An 18,506-nucleotide genomic window follows, 5' to 3' on the forward strand; every position below is an offset into this window, starting at 1 on the left:
ATAGCCACATGATTCGCGTTTAGCAAATGGCATTAGGAGCGCGAGAAGTTCGGGGTTACAGGTCTAAAGTTAAAAGCAATTGTCCTGGAGGCTGCCAAGAGTCGCTTAGAAACGTTATAAAGAGGTAGGATGCCATGGTCTCTTCTGTGAAAGAGAGTAAAGGACTCGTAATCGTCGTGACAGGAGTAAGAAAGACAGAAAGAGCGAGAGAGGAGTTTCGAACGATCGTGCCAGAGGCGATATCGAGACTCTACGCGGGTTTCTCTCTCCATAAATGACACCTAACGCATGAAATATACCGCGGGAAGCAATTAATGGCTAATGCGAACGGCCACGCCATAATGTTTCTATATTATTATTACTCGCGTTTGGAACAATCGATTTACGTTGCTTCGAAGCTTGAAAAATCTTTGCGAATATTCTTTTTGATCGGCGATCTTTTCCTTACCGATAAAAATTCTTCGGAATAAGGTCTGACTTTAATTTCAACAAAGAATCGAAGATAAAGTATCAGCTGTAAAATATTACTCAAATACTTTATTCAAAAATCATAGCTAATTTTTCTAATTTTTTCTATTTTCTTCAAATTGCAAGAGAATTCTTGATCGAAAACGAGAGACTGGAGATATTGAAAGAGTGGATAATTAATCGAATAATTATCTCGATTTCTATTTAAATCGTACGATCAAGTCGATTGACTTTATAACAATTTTGCTTGCCTATACGATCGGTTAATCGACTATCCGTAAATTTATAAATCTAAACTGGAATAGAATTCATTTGATTTTGAAAAATATTGAGGAGCAGCTTTTCGAGATATATGTATATGATAGAGGATTGATCGAGGTCTCTCCACGCGAAGACACGTTCTGCTAGTAGATATATCGTGCATAGATTAGACGAAAAGAAAAGAAAAGGAAAATAAAGAGGGTAGAGAGAACGTAAAGAAGAGCCTACCTCGACCCGTCAATACGTTATCTCTAAGCGGAGCCGTTGACACGGACCGTAGAATTCCGAAACCAGTTCGTGAGACTTTAACATCGATACTTTGCTTTGGAGAAAGCACCTAATTATCGAGATAACGCGTTTCGCCGTGTCGATACTGCTTCACGTGTATCGACCCGTATTCTATCTTTCTACCATATACTCCCACGGGATCTTGAAACTTGTTGTTTCTAAGAGAGCTTGCTCATCCTTTCCTTTTCCGATTTTTTCCTTCTTTTTTATATTCGTCACTTTCATGAAGAATAAAATATCTTACAATTAGCCGAATAAACTATTCGAACGGAAATTGTAATTTTTATTTCTGCTTTAATTACTTCGTTTTAATACTTCGACATAATTAAAATATAATGCACGGCATAATTATTTTAATTCTCACATATTACTTGTTTATATAGACATAGAAGAATTTTAAAAGGCGCAAGAATGGACTGAACCGATTGACGATGCAGTATCGATATATTTGATACTTTGGATTTGATTTATTTAAAAATTATTCTTTTATAATGATCAAGAGAACAAGTAAGTATATTCATCCTTGAAAAAAAAAAAACAATTCCTTTTATGTAATATAATTTGAAGAATACGGTAGTAATTAAGAACGTAAGATAAGATATATCTTTTAATATCTCAAATAACGTAGACTACTTTCATAATTACTGGCTCGTATAATACATTATAAAATAGTTGAAATGCGAGGTAATCAAATGAACTTGTTTCTTTTTTTTTCTTTTCGACTTCGTTTAAAAATGTCTCATGCTGAAGTTAAGAGACGTAACGTAAATGCAGTGTTTCCCTTGATCTTCTTCCATATAAGATTTCTTGGACGATAATTTCCAACGTGTTTGATATTTGAGTCTCGCAGAAAATACCGTTTTCTATCTTTTCCTTCGAGGCAGAAAGACTGTGTCTTCCTCTAGGAAGCTTCAGAGAGTATATACACAAGTATATACGTATAATGTATATATCTATATCCATATATGTACTTATACATGCATACATATATCGTAATGTATATGCATACGAGAGATATCTTATGCTACGCGACGACTTTCATTTAGATCTTTATCGATCAACTTTCACGATATAGTCGCCATGCATGTATGTTGTATGTTGCGTTGCATCGTCCATGACGTAGCTTTCCCGTGAACATTATATCGAAGAATTATATATCATTTCATCTTGGTCTCGTTGGTAGGGTAGAGAAGAGAAGAGAAGAGAAGAGAAGAGAAGAGAAGAGAAGAGAAGAGAAGAGAAGAGAAGAGAAGAGATCGTATACGTTCTCTAGGGTGATTGAAATAAATCCTAAAGTTTTACTAAGACAATGATAAGAATCATAGCTGTCCGGTTAAAGTACAAAAGTAAAGAGAAAAAAAAAAGGAAAGAAGAAAATAAAAAGATACTGTTTTATATTTTAGATTGGTTATCTAGATGATCGAAGCTTTGATCAATGAAGACGGATCGAGAGAATGACCTTTCCATCCTTCTTTTCTTTTTCTTTTGAGAGGAAATCATGGTAAAAGGAGTCACGATATCGTACCAAACGAAAAAAAGAGAAGTTCGCTCGAGACCGTTCGAAAGAGAGAAAGAGAGAGAGAGAGAAAGCTCCTGGAATCACTTCCTCCATTTCCATTGGACCGATTTTGTACGGAGAATCGCTAAGTGCATTCGTGTGCTTTTTTTCTACGCTTCTCACTCGGTATCTCCCCTTTCTCAGCCTACTTCAAAATCGTTCTCAGGCAGGTATAACCGCGACTTGGTTGGTGTCCACCTTTCGTGTAAGATGGCGACGAGGAAAGAAGAGGAGGGTTTGCTTTTTATCGCGCTGGTGTCATTAGCGAGCAGCAATGAGAGTCCTATAAGTTCGTATCAAGGATCCAGAAGTCGAAAAGTTCCTCCTCTTTCTGCGACGAGGAAGGACGAAAGAGAGATCTGCTTTCTGCATCGTACCATCGTTCTCGTTATTAGGATCACTCCTCCTCCTCCTTCTTCTCCTCCTCTTCGTCCTCTTCGTCCTTTTCCTCCTCCTCCGCTTCACCTTCTTATTCTTCGTCTTCTTCGTCTTCGTTCTCCTCTTTCTTCTTTCTCCTTCTCGCCATCGTCCTTTTCTTCCGCTCTTAAAATCATGGCCGCACGTAACCGTCTACTGATTATATGGATTCGGCGATGATTTCTGATGATGCCTCCGACCCTCGAAATGGTAAAATAATACAGTGTCGTCTCCTAGCCCGGACCCAAAGGGTCCTGTGGGCCGGTTCGTTAGCGGGGCCTTGGCGCGAGGCACCCTGTCATTATGCGGCTGGTCTCCATCACCCCCACCACTAACCAATTTTCGCTGCACCCAACTCGTCGCAGCTTCGATAAAGCTTCGTCTTTTTCCTCTTCCTCTTCCTCCTCCTACTCTTCCTCTTATTCTTTTTCTTCTTCTTCTTCTTCTTCTTCGTCTTCATCTTCTTCTTCGTCTTCATCTTCTTTTCTTCTTTTCATTTTTATTCTTGTTCCTTTTTCTACATTTATACACGAGCTAGAACTCCAATGTTTCTCCTCATTTTTTTTCCTTATCATTTAACACATATACATTCTGAGATTTAATAAAAATAGAACTGTTAGAAAGCGAAGACTTTCCAATTCAAAAGTCGTCAAAGATGAACGCGATCTATCGATCTATCGATCGATGACAAAGACTTTCGTCTTTTACCATTCCACTTCTTCTATTTCCTCTTTTTGCACATTTCTCCACGAGTTAGAACTCTTGCCAATCCTTTTCCCTATTCTTCTTATCGTGGCAAGTAAGTATGCATGTAAGTACACGTTCTAGGTTTGAAAATAGAGCTCGTGTTAGAAAGCAAAGACTTTCCAAGTCAGAAGATACCAAAGACACGAACGTGATCCCTCATACAATCGTCGAAAAGGAAGGTTCTCTACGTTGAGGGACTCTACCGGAATATGTCCTCCTTTCGCTCTTCGACTCTCTGAATAAGATTTTTAGGAAATTCGAGCGAGCATCGAGCGCGAAACTCTAGAGGCAGTAACGACTACTGCGGACATTTGAAACTCGTAACTCGATCACGTTCTCTCAGGTCTTTCGGGTAAAGCAAGACAAAGAAAGAGAGAGAAAGAGAGAGAGAGAGAGAGAGAGAGAGAGAGAGAGACTTATCGTGTCTTCGTAAGCGACTTATTACTCCTTTTCTTCTTCCTCTTCTCTCGCCGCCATTTTTTTCTCTTGTCTTCCATTGTCTTCCTATTCTCGTGATCGATGATCAATGAGAGACAACATTGTTAAAGAAACCAAATTCGCGACTTCCTTTTTCGAATTTTTAGGAAAAAGCTTTGCATTCAAGGTTTTGCTTCAGTGAGCAGCAACCTTGAAGAATTTGTTGTTAGTGTAGGTGGTCGTCGTAGTCGGTAATCATTTCGCTTAATGACGAAGACCGACAGCGAGGTCCTTTCCTTTCTACGGGCTCAGATTATCGCACCGTTCTTCTCTCTCTTTCTCTCTCTCTTTCTCTCTCTCCCTCTCTCTTTCTTTCTGTGTTATCCACGGACTCTGTAATTTTCTTCTAGCGACCGTGCCACCACGTCGCGCCGAAATTGGTGTACGATGGAAAGATTTCGTGGAAACTTTTGGTTCACGAGAGAAAGAGAAAGAGACAGAGAAAGAGAAAAAGAGAGAGAAAGAGAGAGAGAGAGAGAGAGAGAGAGAGAGAAGAAAGAGGAGGAAAAAGAAAAAGAAGAAGAAGAAGGGTAAGACGAAATGGTGGCACTTTTGCTTCGGCGGTCGAAGATCAGAAGAAGAAAAGGTCGAGAAAGAAAAATGGTGTTGATTCGAAAGCATTGATTCGAAAAGAGAGGTAAATAATGAAAAATTTTTCGGGGTTTTCTATTCTTTCTGATTTTCCAAGAAAACGATGAACTTTTCGAGGTAGGAAAAACTTTTCCTTTCTAATCGAAATGAAAATGTCGTATTTTTATTTTCTTTTTCCAAGAAAAAATACGATAAAAAGATATTTCCAATCACATCGATGATTCTTCTCCTTTCTTTCTCTTTCGTTTTCTTTTTCTTTTCTTTTTTTTTTTCAACAAATTTGTATTCCTCCTTTTAATGGGAACATTGCCAATGTCCGATTTTACATCGGACAGGAAAAACATATCGATGATTGGAATCGACCAAAGGTAAGGTTCGATAGGTCAGTCCGATAGTTTGGTATTTCAATTGGAAAGTTTTCTACCTTTCGACGGAAGCCTTATTGTACTGCACGAGGAGAGACAACACCGTAGAGATCAGAAAATTGCTGAGTTTCGAGTGAAAGGACTTGGTCGATTCGCGTGCCATTATAATTTACTTTCATGTTCCTGAGAAGTAACGTGATTTCCAACACGGGGGCCTGTGGCCAAATCGAAGGAACCTCGGGAACCGTGTTATTACCAAAGGCTTTCGCCGCGTTATGGATTTCTGCGGACGATCCTAAATGGATTTTGACGGTACTCGGACGAAGCTGCGCATCACCGTAGAAAATTTACTACGTAACGAACGACGATGATACTTTTTCCTTCGTTCCTTTTCTTTTCCTTATCTTTTTTTCTCCTTTTTGGTATATACATATTTCTTTTGGTTTACGTTCGTTTACATCTTGCAGGGATCCGTCGTCAGAAAAGGCATTGATCGATTTTCAGACAGGAAGAGTTGATACTTTCCGAAAATTAAATTAAAACAACGAAAATACATACGTAAGATGAAAATAAGATATGATAAAATTAATACTTCTTTCAATTAGCATCGAATCATTAAATTAATAAGACGAATTCACAAGTACGTTCTTATCTTGGTTATGAATCAGTAAGGCATAAAAATCGACCTAAGGTTTTCTCATCTTATCATCATCATGATTATCATCATCATCATCATCATCCTGCTCATCCTCATCCTCATTATTATTGTTGTTATTATTATTATTATTATTATTATTATTATTATTATTATTGAATTGTTTCTGACTTTTTATCATTAAAAAGAGAGCTTCCGTATAGGTGGGATAATTTCCGGGAAGTAAATAGGGTATGCGTAACAACGTACTTTCGAGGTCGAGACTCATTCCTGCTTCCAGCACCTGCAAAAGATCAGGCCGTGCACTCGATGCTTGGGCAAACAATACGAACGATGATGCACCGTCCCGAGCGCATTGTCCGTAGCGAGTAGTAGTAGGCGGCGGATTTATCTGCCTACTCGTAGAGTCAGGTAGAGGAGTCCAAGGGTCCTCGACCCTCGGGACACGTCGCACTGTCCGACGGAACCGATGGATCTTCTTCTCCTCCTCCTCCTCCTCTTTCTCCTCTTTCTCCTCTTCCTCCTCCTCCTCCTCTTCCTCCTCCTCCTCCTCTTCCTCCTCCTCCTTCTCTTCCTCCTCCTGCCTTTCCATCTTGTCTTCGTCGTCTTCTTCTTCTTCTTCTTTTCCTTCTCCTTTTCTTTTCCCGTTCCGGCCTGTTTTCGCGCGGTCGATGCCACGCACCTAGATATCATTACATAAATGATATTTTTGTGGATCGATCTTCGTGCATCTTTGGAGAGATAAGAGAGAGAGAAAAGGAAAGTAGAGAAAAAGAGGAGAAAAAAATTGAAGCGATATCGTCATTTTTCGCTAGCCAACTCTGCGTGACATGTACGATTTCCAGTTTGGCATTTCGATGTTCAGAAAGAAGAAGAAGAAGAAGAAGTAGAAGAAATAGAAGAAGCAGCAGAAAAAGAAGGAGAGGAAGAAGAAGAAATAAAAATCAAGATTGGACGGGGAAATTTTACTCGATATCCTCGCGCTCGCGTAGGAAAGAAAGAAAGATGTTAAATCACGCGATACGCGCGGAAAGTTGGCGGGTATGTTCACCGCAAGCGAGGTCGAATTCCTTTCGAGATAGAGAGAATCCTGGCATTGGTTTCACGTATCTCAATGCGGTCACGACGACGTTGTTCACGATCGATCATGATCGAGTTGGAGGTGCTTACTAAAAAACATTTTCCATGTATCTTATTCGAATTAAATCAATTTTTTTTCTCGACTTTATCAAACAGATCAAGATCATCGTACGAGAGACAGAAAGAGAAAAAAAAAATAAATTCAAAGTTAGGAATCTACGTAGAATAAACAGAGAGATCGGAAAAGAGATCGGAGTTGGAAAGAAATGAGAGCGTCGTCGGAAGGAGGGTGTAAGAGAAGAGTGCGCGTTCCCTGAGTCGCTTTCCTCGTCACGTCACGAAATTCCAGGACCTTTGGCACGGGCGTACAGGAGGTTCGTATGGCCGAGCGCGGAATGAGCGCCGACGGTAAGTCAGTTCCTCGCATACCGGGCGCTCAGGTAGGTAGGTAGCAAGGAGGTAGAGAGAGGACAAGGGAGAAGAGAGCGTGCGCGCGCGCGTGAGCTCGAAGAACAGAGAGAGCGAGAGCGAGAGCGAGAGCGAGAAAAAGAGAGAGAGAGAGAGAGAGAAAGAGTATAGTAGAGTCTAGGTGCTCGCTGCCGTGCCGCGCGTTGAATGCCTGGGCCCGGAGTGTATCAGGCCCCGAGTGTATCGGAGTGCGCTCCCCTCTCCAAGATGGCCGCCGCTCGGGTCCAGCCGGGTCCCCCTGACTGAGGCAGCCGAGTTGGTCGAGTCAGGGGAAGGGTAGGCCTTGCAGGTGCCGCCATGTCAGTGCATGCCTAACCTCGAAGCCGCGCGGAACGGACGCTGGCCCGAACAACGCGACACCTCGTGCCCGCGAATCGTCTCGTTTCGTTCGACCGAATACGAGCGGATTTCTTGCCTTCTCGCGAGCGGGGATTATTGGAAGAGATCGAAGGAACGGCGTCGATCGAGCTTCTCTTCTATTTTATATACTGTGACCGGTTTTTCTCGCGGATATCTATACGTATGTATGAACGTGTGTATATGTATATATATATATATGTATGTACGTATGTATATATACATATATATGTATATATATGTATAGTTACACTCTTACACGTACAAGGAGTTAAGGTGTTACGAAAAGATATACGATCGAGACGCACATCGTGGACATAGTCCGGTCCTATTAAAAAAGTCCATAGAAGAGAAAGCAAAGAAAGAGATCGGTAGCCGCGGAAATCGCAGTTTTCGTATCGTTATTGTATCGGCTATCTCGTCGCGAGTGAGCGGTTTCGTGCGAGTTCAGGAGCAGACACGACCCTGGATCCTTTCGGTCGTTCACTCCCGCTTGAGCCTGGATCCTTTTCTATGATACAAGCGCCGTTGGATAAGCCGAGCATCGTCTCGGACGTTCCTCGTACCAGGTAGAACGGAACGCAAAGCTGGTACGAGATGACGAGCGGCGGAGGAGAAGCGAAAGGATCGCGCCAGGTTCGCGACCGGTCTTGTTGACCATCCGGTTATCGTCGGTGGATCTAACGCGAGGAATGTACGATATCTCGCGGCGCGTATATGCTCGGTGACAGTGAGTACGGATGATAGGGTAAAGCAGTTGTATATTTTATGCTGGAAAAAGAGGTTCGTCGGAAAGTGTGTGTCGAGTCGTCGCGGACGAAGGAGGATCGAGAGAGAAAGAGAGATGAGGTGATTGTGTTTGGTGGTTGGTGCTGGTGGGTGATAAAATTTGACTGGAAAGGTGATAGAAAGGAGATCTAGGAAGATCAAGAGAGATCGAGAGAAATCAAGATAGAGGTAGAGATAGAGATAGATAGATAGAGAGAGAGAGAGAGGGAGGAGTTTGGAGTAGTCGGAGGTGGGAGCTAGACAAGGTGGAAGATCCTGGAGAAGAAGAGGGAAGCGAGGAAGAGGAGGATATACCGTCGTTGAAGGATCGGTCCGAGGATGGAAGGGTCGAGATAATAAAAGGAGAGAGGAGTGTAGAGCAGAGTAGAAGGAGCGAGAGAGAGAGAGAGAGAGAGAGAGAGAGGAGAGAGAGAGAGAGATAGAGGCGGTTAGCAGGAGGAGGCCGGGAGGAGGCCAGGATGCGGCCGGTAAGGCACCTGCTACTGTTGTTCCTCGTCCTGGGAGCGAGCCTCGCCCCGGGCACGCGGTCCGAGCTGGTCAGATGCTTCGAGGTTTCCGAGAACGCTCGGCCAGGCACCAGGGTGGGCTTCATCGACGCGGAGAACCCTCCGTATCTGGTAGTTTCGGTCTCGGGATCAGCAGTGGACGCTGATCTGACGGTGGACCAAACGACGGGCGAGATAAAGACCAGGGTGCCATTGGATCGCGAGACAAGGCCTTCCTATACTTTGGTCTCTTTACCGCAGAACGTAAAGGTAGTGGTAAAGGTGTTGGACGAGAACGACAACGCACCGACCTTTCCTGTGGATCGGGTCGACGTTGAGTTCCCAGAGAATTCACCGAGAGACGCGAAACGTGCATTGCCACCGGCAAAAGACCCTGATCTCGGTCAGTACTCGACGCAACGTTACGAGATCGTTTCAGGTAACGACGGCGAGGCGTTTAGGTTGTCGCAGCATCGCGGTCGCGACGGCGTTCTCTATCTGGATCTTCAGAACGGCGGAACGTTGGATCGCGAAGCTCGCTCCAACTACCGTCTCGTGATCGAGGCTCTCGACGGGGGCTCGCCAGCGTTACGCTCGAGGCTGCACGTGAACGTGACGGTGCAGGACGTCAACGACAATCCGCCGATCTTCAATCAGACTCGGTACGCGGCGAGCGTGCCGGAGAACGCGACCGTCGGCACGCCGGTCTTAGCCGTGAACGCGAGCGACGCCGATGCCGGTGAAAACGGTCGGATCGAGTACTCGATCAATCGTAGACAATCCGATCGCGGCGAGATGTTCCGTATTGATCCGGAGAGCGGTATGGTTTACGTGAACAAGGCGTTGGACTTCGAGTCGAAGGATCGTCACGAGTTGGTGATCGTAGCGAGAGATCGGGGTGCCCAGCCGCTCGAAGCGAGCGCTTTCCTGTCCGTCCGTGTCACCGACGTCAACGACAATCAACCGGCGATCACGGTGATCTTTCTCTCGGACGACGCCACACCTAAGATCAGCGAGAGCGCTCAACCGGGCGAGTTCGTCGCAAGGATATCGGTCAGTGATCCAGACTCGAGGACAGAATATTCAAACGCGACGGTTACGTTGACCGGTGGCGAAGGACACTTCGGTTTGGCTACAAGAGATAACATAATCTACCTAGTCGTAGTCGAGAGACCGCTCGATCGAGAGGAGAAGCCCGTTTACGAACTTTCGGTTGAAGCTACGGACGCTGGTACACCACCTTTGAGAGCGATTCGTAATTTCAAGCTACTAGTCACCGACGTTAACGATAACGCGCCAAAATTCGAACGTGACACCTACGAGGCTCATCTCCTCGAAGCCTCCGAGCCAGGTACCTCGGTCCTTCGAGTTCTCGCAACCGACTTGGACGAAGGTGCCAATTCAGCAGTGAGATACTCGATACGTAACTCCACTTGGTTCGCCATCGACGAGATCTCAGGATTGATCAGTACGATCAGCCACGTCGATTGCGAAGCAGACCCAGCTCCTATTCTCATCGTTGTAGCCACTGATTCTGGACGTCCACCTCTCAGCAGTAGTGCTACAGTTCGCGTTACGGTTCACGATCTCAACGACAACGAACCCATCTTCGAGAAGCCGCTCTACAATGCCACCGTGCCGGAGGATATGCCCGTTGGACGCTGTTTTCTCAAGGTATCGTTATCTTCACAGTCCTCTTTTTATTCATTTCTTTTCTTCTCCTCGACAAAACCTGAGTTTTGCGATTCAATCTTCCTTGCCATTTCCTTATTACGCATACCTTCGTGGAAAAGATCGTTCCTGATCAGCAAAGTGTTACCTTTTAATAAGTACTTTGCCGATGGCGAGTTATCCACCATGTTTGTATAATTATTAGAAGGATAAAAGTCAATCGGTGCGATAAAATACTCGGAGTGAAAGGCAACATTCCTTGGATCCTTCGCTTGACGATGAATCGTGTTTTTGACCTTACGTCCCAAACTCTAAATTCTACGCTGCTCTTATTTTCCTTCGAGTCCGAGTAAAGTCCTTACTTGATCGCGATCGTTTCAAAGTATTCAGAAGTTTAGGATATTTTAAAAACTGATCGAATCGACGAATCCAATTCTTAGTATAGTTATGTCGATGAAAAAAATCACTTAACTCTTATATGCTTGCGATAATTTCATGGCAAGAATCGCGATAATATATTATTTTTTGCTACTTTTTCTTCCGTAACATTTACTTTTAACAGCCGATACGATAGACATTTATTTCGTAAAAGTTTTTGCAGATATAAATCATGCATGCATCGAAGAGTTAAGCATTCCGTTTAATTTGATAAACACTAATACAGATATACAAATACTAATTAATATCGAAAGAGCAACGATAGTACTTAAACTACACTTCTCTCTTTCTCTTTCTCTTTCTCCCCATCTGGGAAAACCATAATTGGGTATCGAATCGAAAGGTTTCCCCGGAGCGTAGTGCAATTAGTACAACTTGTACACCGTTAAGGAGTGTTATCGATCACTGCACTCTATCGTGGAAAATCGAGAGTTCGATAGTAAAGTCCACGTTCGTTCGAGCGAATCCACACGGTCGTTTCGCATTCGTAGCGTACCTCGACAACTCTGGAGAAGGAGAGTGAATACGATACTACTCTCGAAGGAACGTGAATGAGGAAACCTATCGAGTATGGACGAAACGGTACGTGAATCGTTCAGGAACGTACCTTTACTTTCTGCGAACCCAACATTCAACTCGAATACACCAAAATAACATTCAATTATTGTCTTTGTTATTATCGTTGTTTTTGTCAGTATTATTATATCCAATTTCATCTATCGATTTTATTCAAAGTAATAATATTTGTCGCGATATTTTCCATTAATAATCGACGTGTAAAAATTCTCCTGCAATAACTAAGTTAACAAGTTAATTCTCTTTCTTTGTCTCTTTCTTTTTCGTTTTATCTTCCCATCTCTTTTTTTTTCTTTCTGTTTCTTTTATATCAACCATCTCTTTTTCTTCTTTATATTTATGATGTCCTTGGCGTAATAGAGTTCGCATACTTACGACTACCGTTGTCGATATCTTTACTTTCTCCTCCCGACGCGCCTTTCTCCGCGCTTATATGGTGCGTCCGATAAATTTCAATACCGGATGAGAATAAACTAAATGCAAAATGCAAAGGCCGACCGAAGATAGTTTAACTTTAACAGGTATCTCCAACGTTTTATTAGTAGTATACTCGAATTAAGATACATTGAACAAACAACTATCAAAAAATATTGAAACACTTGCTATATCCAATATTAACATTCGTCAAAATCTAACATACAATTAACGAATAAAAGGTACATCGTAAATAAGAGAGGAAGGAGTAGGTATAACAAATCGAAGTAATAAAATTAACAAAAAGAAGTGGTTGGTACCAGATCGTTGACGAAGTTAAAATTCGAAGCGACGTTTCTTCACCGAGACGAGCCGAACGTGTCGTTACGATATCGATGTTTCTTCCTGTTGCATTACATGCGCATACGTGGCCTCCAATGCAGGAGAAAAAGGCGAGGGCGGCCTCGAGAAAAGAATGAGAGAAAAAAAGAGAAAGAGAGAAAGAGAGAGAGAGAAAGAAAGAAAGAAAGAAAGAAAGAAAGAAAGAGAAAGAGAGAGACGGGAAGAAAAAAATTCGATCGAAGGTTCGCCTCGAATATCGTCAAGGAATTAAACGTTAAAGAGTAGAGGGTGGGACGTTGACTTCTGTGTTTGTGAAATTTGAGATATCGGCCGGTTTCATAAAGGGGATTACGCGGTATAGTACTCGTCGCCTTTTACGAATGATCGTATTACGTTCGACGTAATCGTCGAAAGTAACACTATACCAACTTGAGTTTGTACGATAACGAAGTTGTCGTACTACCGACTCGTAGTAAAGTCGACGTCGAGGTAAAAGGAGCAAAGTAGAGTTCTGTAAGTGTTCTCCTTGAGAGATGCTCAAATTTTCTTTCTTGGTACTCTTCCTTCCCTTCTTTTTTTTTTTCTTCTTTCTTTCAATGATCTCAGGTGAAAGTCTGAAGTAACGCTTGAGGTGATGCCGATGACTAATTTTCCCTTGGTCGGATCGGTATCGCTATAATTATGACATAAAACGTTACACGCTTCTTCGAGCGTTTAAAAGAATACAAACACACACGCGCGCGGAGAGACAAGAGGGATTCACGCTGAATTGTAGTTTAAATAATTTCGAAAGATATTTAAATCATCATAGAACACATGTCAAGTTTTTTTCTGATTTGCTTTTTATTGAATTTAAATGCAGCCATTAGCTCGACAGTACTTGCGTTACATTTGATATATAATTAATAAATCGCAACTAATATCGATTGCCCGGGTCTCACCACTTGGAGGTTGCTGCTTACGGAGACCCACGAGCTATGACTCTACTGCTAATATAATTTACCTTTAATAATAACAACATATATTTATAGTTTACTTTTAATAACAATATTTAATTAATTTAATTAATTTAGAAAAACAAAGCAAAAGCAAAGGCAATCGCGAAACGAATCACCAATTTTTTTCCAACAAATTTAAGTTGGATGAAAATTTATGAAGCGTTTGATATCGACCTACCTACCCGATTAAGGAAGAGAGACCTTAATTTTGATACTCTATTCCGAATCTAATCTTGAAATATCTTGACGATGATCATGATGAAACTGAAACATAAAATTACTAAACATTGATAAATAAGAATGTGGAAGGAAACATTCTCACAATAAAGATAAAATCATATTATATGTTTTATCTTATTATATTCCTGAAATCAAAATAATGTATAAATTTCAACCTGTAATTAAGAAACATTTAAAACATTTTATAATTTGATATGCACAGTCAAAATAATATACGAATTCCATGTAATAGATTGGCAGCAAAGCTGTGAACATAAAACATTTAAAACACTTTATAATTAAATATGCACAATCAAAATAATATATCAATCCCACATGGTAGGTTGGCAGCAAAGCTGTGAACAGAAAATATCTAAAGCATTTTATAATTAAATAATGCACAATCAAAATAATATACAAATTTCATATAACAAACCAATAGCGAACCTGTAAATATAAAACATTTGAAGTATTTCATATGCATAATCAAAATAATAATATGTGAATCTCATATAAAGAATCAGCAGCTAACATAAGATATCTGTGAACGTAAAATAACATATTATTATCTGAAAATATATGAATGGCAATTAAATATGTGAATGAATAATTATTTTACTCAATGAGATTACAGAAACGGTGGAATACGAACTTTGAATTTGGAAGTTATATGGTGTTTCCTGAAACATAAATTACTGTTCTGATTAATTAAAAACATTATTGAAAATTCCAAATGAATAAAAAAAGAATTTATTCGTTTAAAAATACCATCGATGATCGTCGAAAAATTCGTCCATTATCACTTGTTTATCAAATTCCTATTTGTCCATATTCTATTCTTAATTTCTTAACTTTCAGTGAACTGGAACATCTGAAACAGCTGAAACATTAAAATTTTATAATGCATTTACAATTTTTATTAATTTATCTTATGCCATATATGTTACAAACCTTATTATATTATTATTTGTATTGTTGTTTGCATCCAATGATGGAAGGGTATTTACGAATGGTCACTTGATAGTTCGACGTTTGATCTTAATTTAATCCAATATTTCATAATTATGAAATATCCTGTAACAGATAACTATATAAAAGGGCATGTGTGGAAAGATAAAATCTTATAACTACGCGGCCGAAAACTTCCATTTTTAAAAATTTAATAAATATAAATTATGACTTTAGCAAGCAATGGAAGCATACATGAATAATAGAAAGATTTTGCATTTTTAATCAGAAATAAAAGAAAAAAAAAGAAAAAAAAAGTACATTAAAATTCTCGATGCATTATAAAATTTGTTTAGCTTTTAAGTTAAAATATATATTGTATATGTCTTTTATAGATTTATAAGTACAAAATGAGAAAAATGTTGTCAATAATTAAATGCAATAAACATGTAAACAACAAACAAGATTAAATACAATGAAGTGGTTAAAAAATATATTGGGAAATTGTTCAAGATACATTATGAAAAAAAAAGAAATGTGTATATTCAAAAGTATTCAAGAGATAAATTAAAATCGCGTTTAAAAAAGAGCAAAATATACTGTTTCTTATATTATTTTACAAAATGCATACGCAATTTTGTATACCGCCATAATCGCAACCATATTGAGATCAAATGTATATTTAATCAATAGATACAATATCATATTTTAAAACGTTTAATACTAACGCGTAGTATCCAGTTACATCAAGTGTTTGATGTATATATTACATCATTTACAAGACACTTTTTTAATTTATTACTATGATAAAACAAAAAATAGTAGTACACTTTCATAATTTCAGAACCATGTGTATTAAATATAAATTTAATACATTCATTAATTAAATAAATTACAAATCAATACAAATTCTTTAAAAACAATATAACATATGTTAAATATAAATTCTTGTCTTTTTTATATTTCTATGAATTTATTTTTTAACAAATATACTTCGTTAATTTATTTTATATAATTACTTGACAATTACTGTCGGCTTTAACAAACACTTTTTTTCGCATGTGCATTCCTGAATGCAGCCAATTGCGAAACCTAATTCTTCATCAAGTCTTATAGATTTTTAATCAGAATATTATTAGCAATAGAATAATTATGGAATTAATAATAAAATAATTAATAAAATAATATAATGATAATGATGATAATTATCACAAATGAGTTATTTTATAACTCGTGGTAAAAGTAGTAAGTTGTAAAACTCGTGGTAAACAGTATTGACATTGAAGTATGTATATATCTCGTATATATAAAAAATAAAAGGAAAATTGCTTATTCATGAACAATTTTATAAAAAATTTATAATTATTCTAAAATAAAAATCTATATGCTTGGAAATGCAGGTGCATTCCTGAATGCAATCCTGTTCCTGTTCTAATCCACACTCCTAAGTGTGGGACAGCCTTTTTATTTATATAACAAGACTTATGCGTTTTTATTCCAAAAAATAATAATATTTCTTTTATATATGCATAAACATTTCTTAAAAGATCATTGCCACATCATCCATTATTTATTTCTTCATATTTCTTATGAATTATTCATATATATGTATATCATATTATTCATATATATAATATAAAAATACTGTCTTAAATATTTAGAAACTTTTTCATTTGATAATTATGTTCAAAAAATTTGGAATAAAAATGTATATCCTTGCCATATTTTATGCACTCCTGAGTGCTGGCTGTCATTTCTTTCATTTCGCTCATTTAGCAAGACTTATACATTTCTAATCAGAATGATTCAAATTTTCTTTTTATTTATTTGCACCATTTAAATATAAATCAACGATTATATATGGAGTAAAATTAAATTTTTTATTTAGATAACTTTTATTTCTTGTAAATAATATTATAAAGCTGGTTATAAATAAATTGGTTATATATAAATTAAATATTTATTTTAGTATTGTAGTATTTGTAGTATCGTAGTTATTATGTATTATAGACTTTCATTAGTGCATACATTCATTTATATTTGATCATTCAGAAAAAAAATGTATATACTTACTATTATATTTTCATCTGCATTCCTGAATGCAGGCATGTACTTACTGTGAACTTATCGTATGCACTCCTGAGTGCAGGCAAGCCATTTTAATCGCTTTATTTATATACCAAGACTTATGTATTTTTATTCCAAAAAATAATTATATTTGTTTCTTATATTCATAAACAATTATTAATAATATTTATATCATTCATTATATCTTCTTAACATTTTTTATGAAACTTTCATATATATAATAAAAATACTCCCTCTTTCTCTCTTTCTCTCTCTCTTTCTTTCTCTCTCTCTTATATATATATATTCATATACTTATTAATTCTCTTATTTCATAATCATTTGTTGATAATTTTGGAATAAAAATATATACCCTTGACATATTTATGCACTCCTGAGTGCTGGCTGCCATTTCTTTCATTTCGCTCATTTAGTTCGTACTTACTGTGAACCTATCATATGCACTCCTGAGTGCAGGCAAGCCATTTCAATCGCTTCATTTATATACCAAGACTTATGCATTTTTATTCCAAAAAATATTCATATTTCTTTTAAATACGTATAAATATTTGTTAATAATCTTTGTATCATTTATTATTTCTTAATATTTCTTATGAAACTTTCATATAAATAATAAAAATACTCCCACTTTCTCTCTCTCTCTCTCTCTCATATATATTTATTGAGTCTTTCATCTCATATTTATTTATTAATAATTTTGGAATAAATATGTATATCCTTGACATATTTTAATATGCACTCCTGAGTGCTGGCTGCCATTTATGTCGTTTCATTCATCTAGCAAGACTTATACATATCTTATCGGAATAATTCAAATTTTCCTTTAATTCATTTGCACTATTTAAATATCATTCAATTATTATATATGGGATAAAATAAAATTTCATTTATTTATTGTTAGATAAGTTTAATATCGTATATTAAAAAAAATATCAACAGAGTTCGACGTATTTATATATTTCTTCATTAAGTATCCTTATTAGTGCATTCATTCATTTTTGATTATTCCAAATATGAAATGTATATTCTTACTATAATTTGTTCATTTGCATTCCTGAATGCAATTATGTACTTACTGTAAACCTTTCATATGCACTCCTGAGTGCAAGCAAGCCATTTTATTTGTTTCATTTATATACCAAGACGTATAACTTTTTATTCCAAAAAATATTTATATTTCTTTCAAATATATATAAACATTTATTAATAATCTTTGTATCATTCATTACATCTTTTTACTATTTCTTATGAAACTTTCATATATATAATAAAAATACTCCCTCTTTCTCTCTCTTTCTTCTCTCTCCCTCTCTTTCTCTCTCTTTCATATATATTTATTATGTCGTTCATCTCATATTCATTTGTTGATAATTTTGGAATAAAAATGTATACCCTTGACATATTTTAATATGCACTCCTGAGTGCTGGCTGCTATTTTATATATTCATCTGCATTCCTGAATGCAGGCATTTTGATTTGTCATCAAGTCTTGTAGATTTTTAATCAGAATAACCAAAATAAACAGAATAATCAGAATAATCAGATTAATCAAATTAATCAGAATAATCAGAATCATATTGCAAAAAGATAATGAGGATGAGGATGGAAATGATAACGATAATGATTACCACATAAGAGTCATTTTGCAACTCGTGGTAGAGCTGTGTTGACATTGAAATATGCATATATCTCGTATATATACATACGCATTATGAAATTATGAACATGAAAGAGAAAAAAATATGATTATTCTGAATTAAAAATCAACATGCTTGGGTATCCAAATGCACTCCTGAGTGCAATGCT

The 18,506-nt window shown here is 37.8% G+C and overlaps 1 protein-coding gene across 1 annotated transcript in view; it reads left to right on the top strand.

The window, feature by feature from the left end:
* The first annotated feature begins 7,658 nt into the window (after nt 1-7,658).
* LOC127067747 (protein dachsous) overlaps nt 7,659-18,506 on the top strand; it is a 277,837-nt gene continuing 266,989 nt past the window's right edge. Inside the window, exon 1 of the mRNA XM_051003050.1 lies at nt 7,659-10,680. Coding sequence (XP_050859007.1) covers nt 8,980-10,680 — 1,701 coding nt within the window. The 5' untranslated portion in view covers nt 7,659-8,979. The remainder of the gene's footprint in view (nt 10,681-18,506) is intronic.

This window comes from Vespula vulgaris, chromosome 11, assembly GCF_905475345.1.
Source record: "Vespula vulgaris chromosome 11, iyVesVulg1.1, whole genome shotgun sequence".
In the NCBI taxonomy this organism is placed as follows: domain Eukaryota; kingdom Metazoa; phylum Arthropoda; class Insecta; order Hymenoptera; family Vespidae; genus Vespula; species Vespula vulgaris.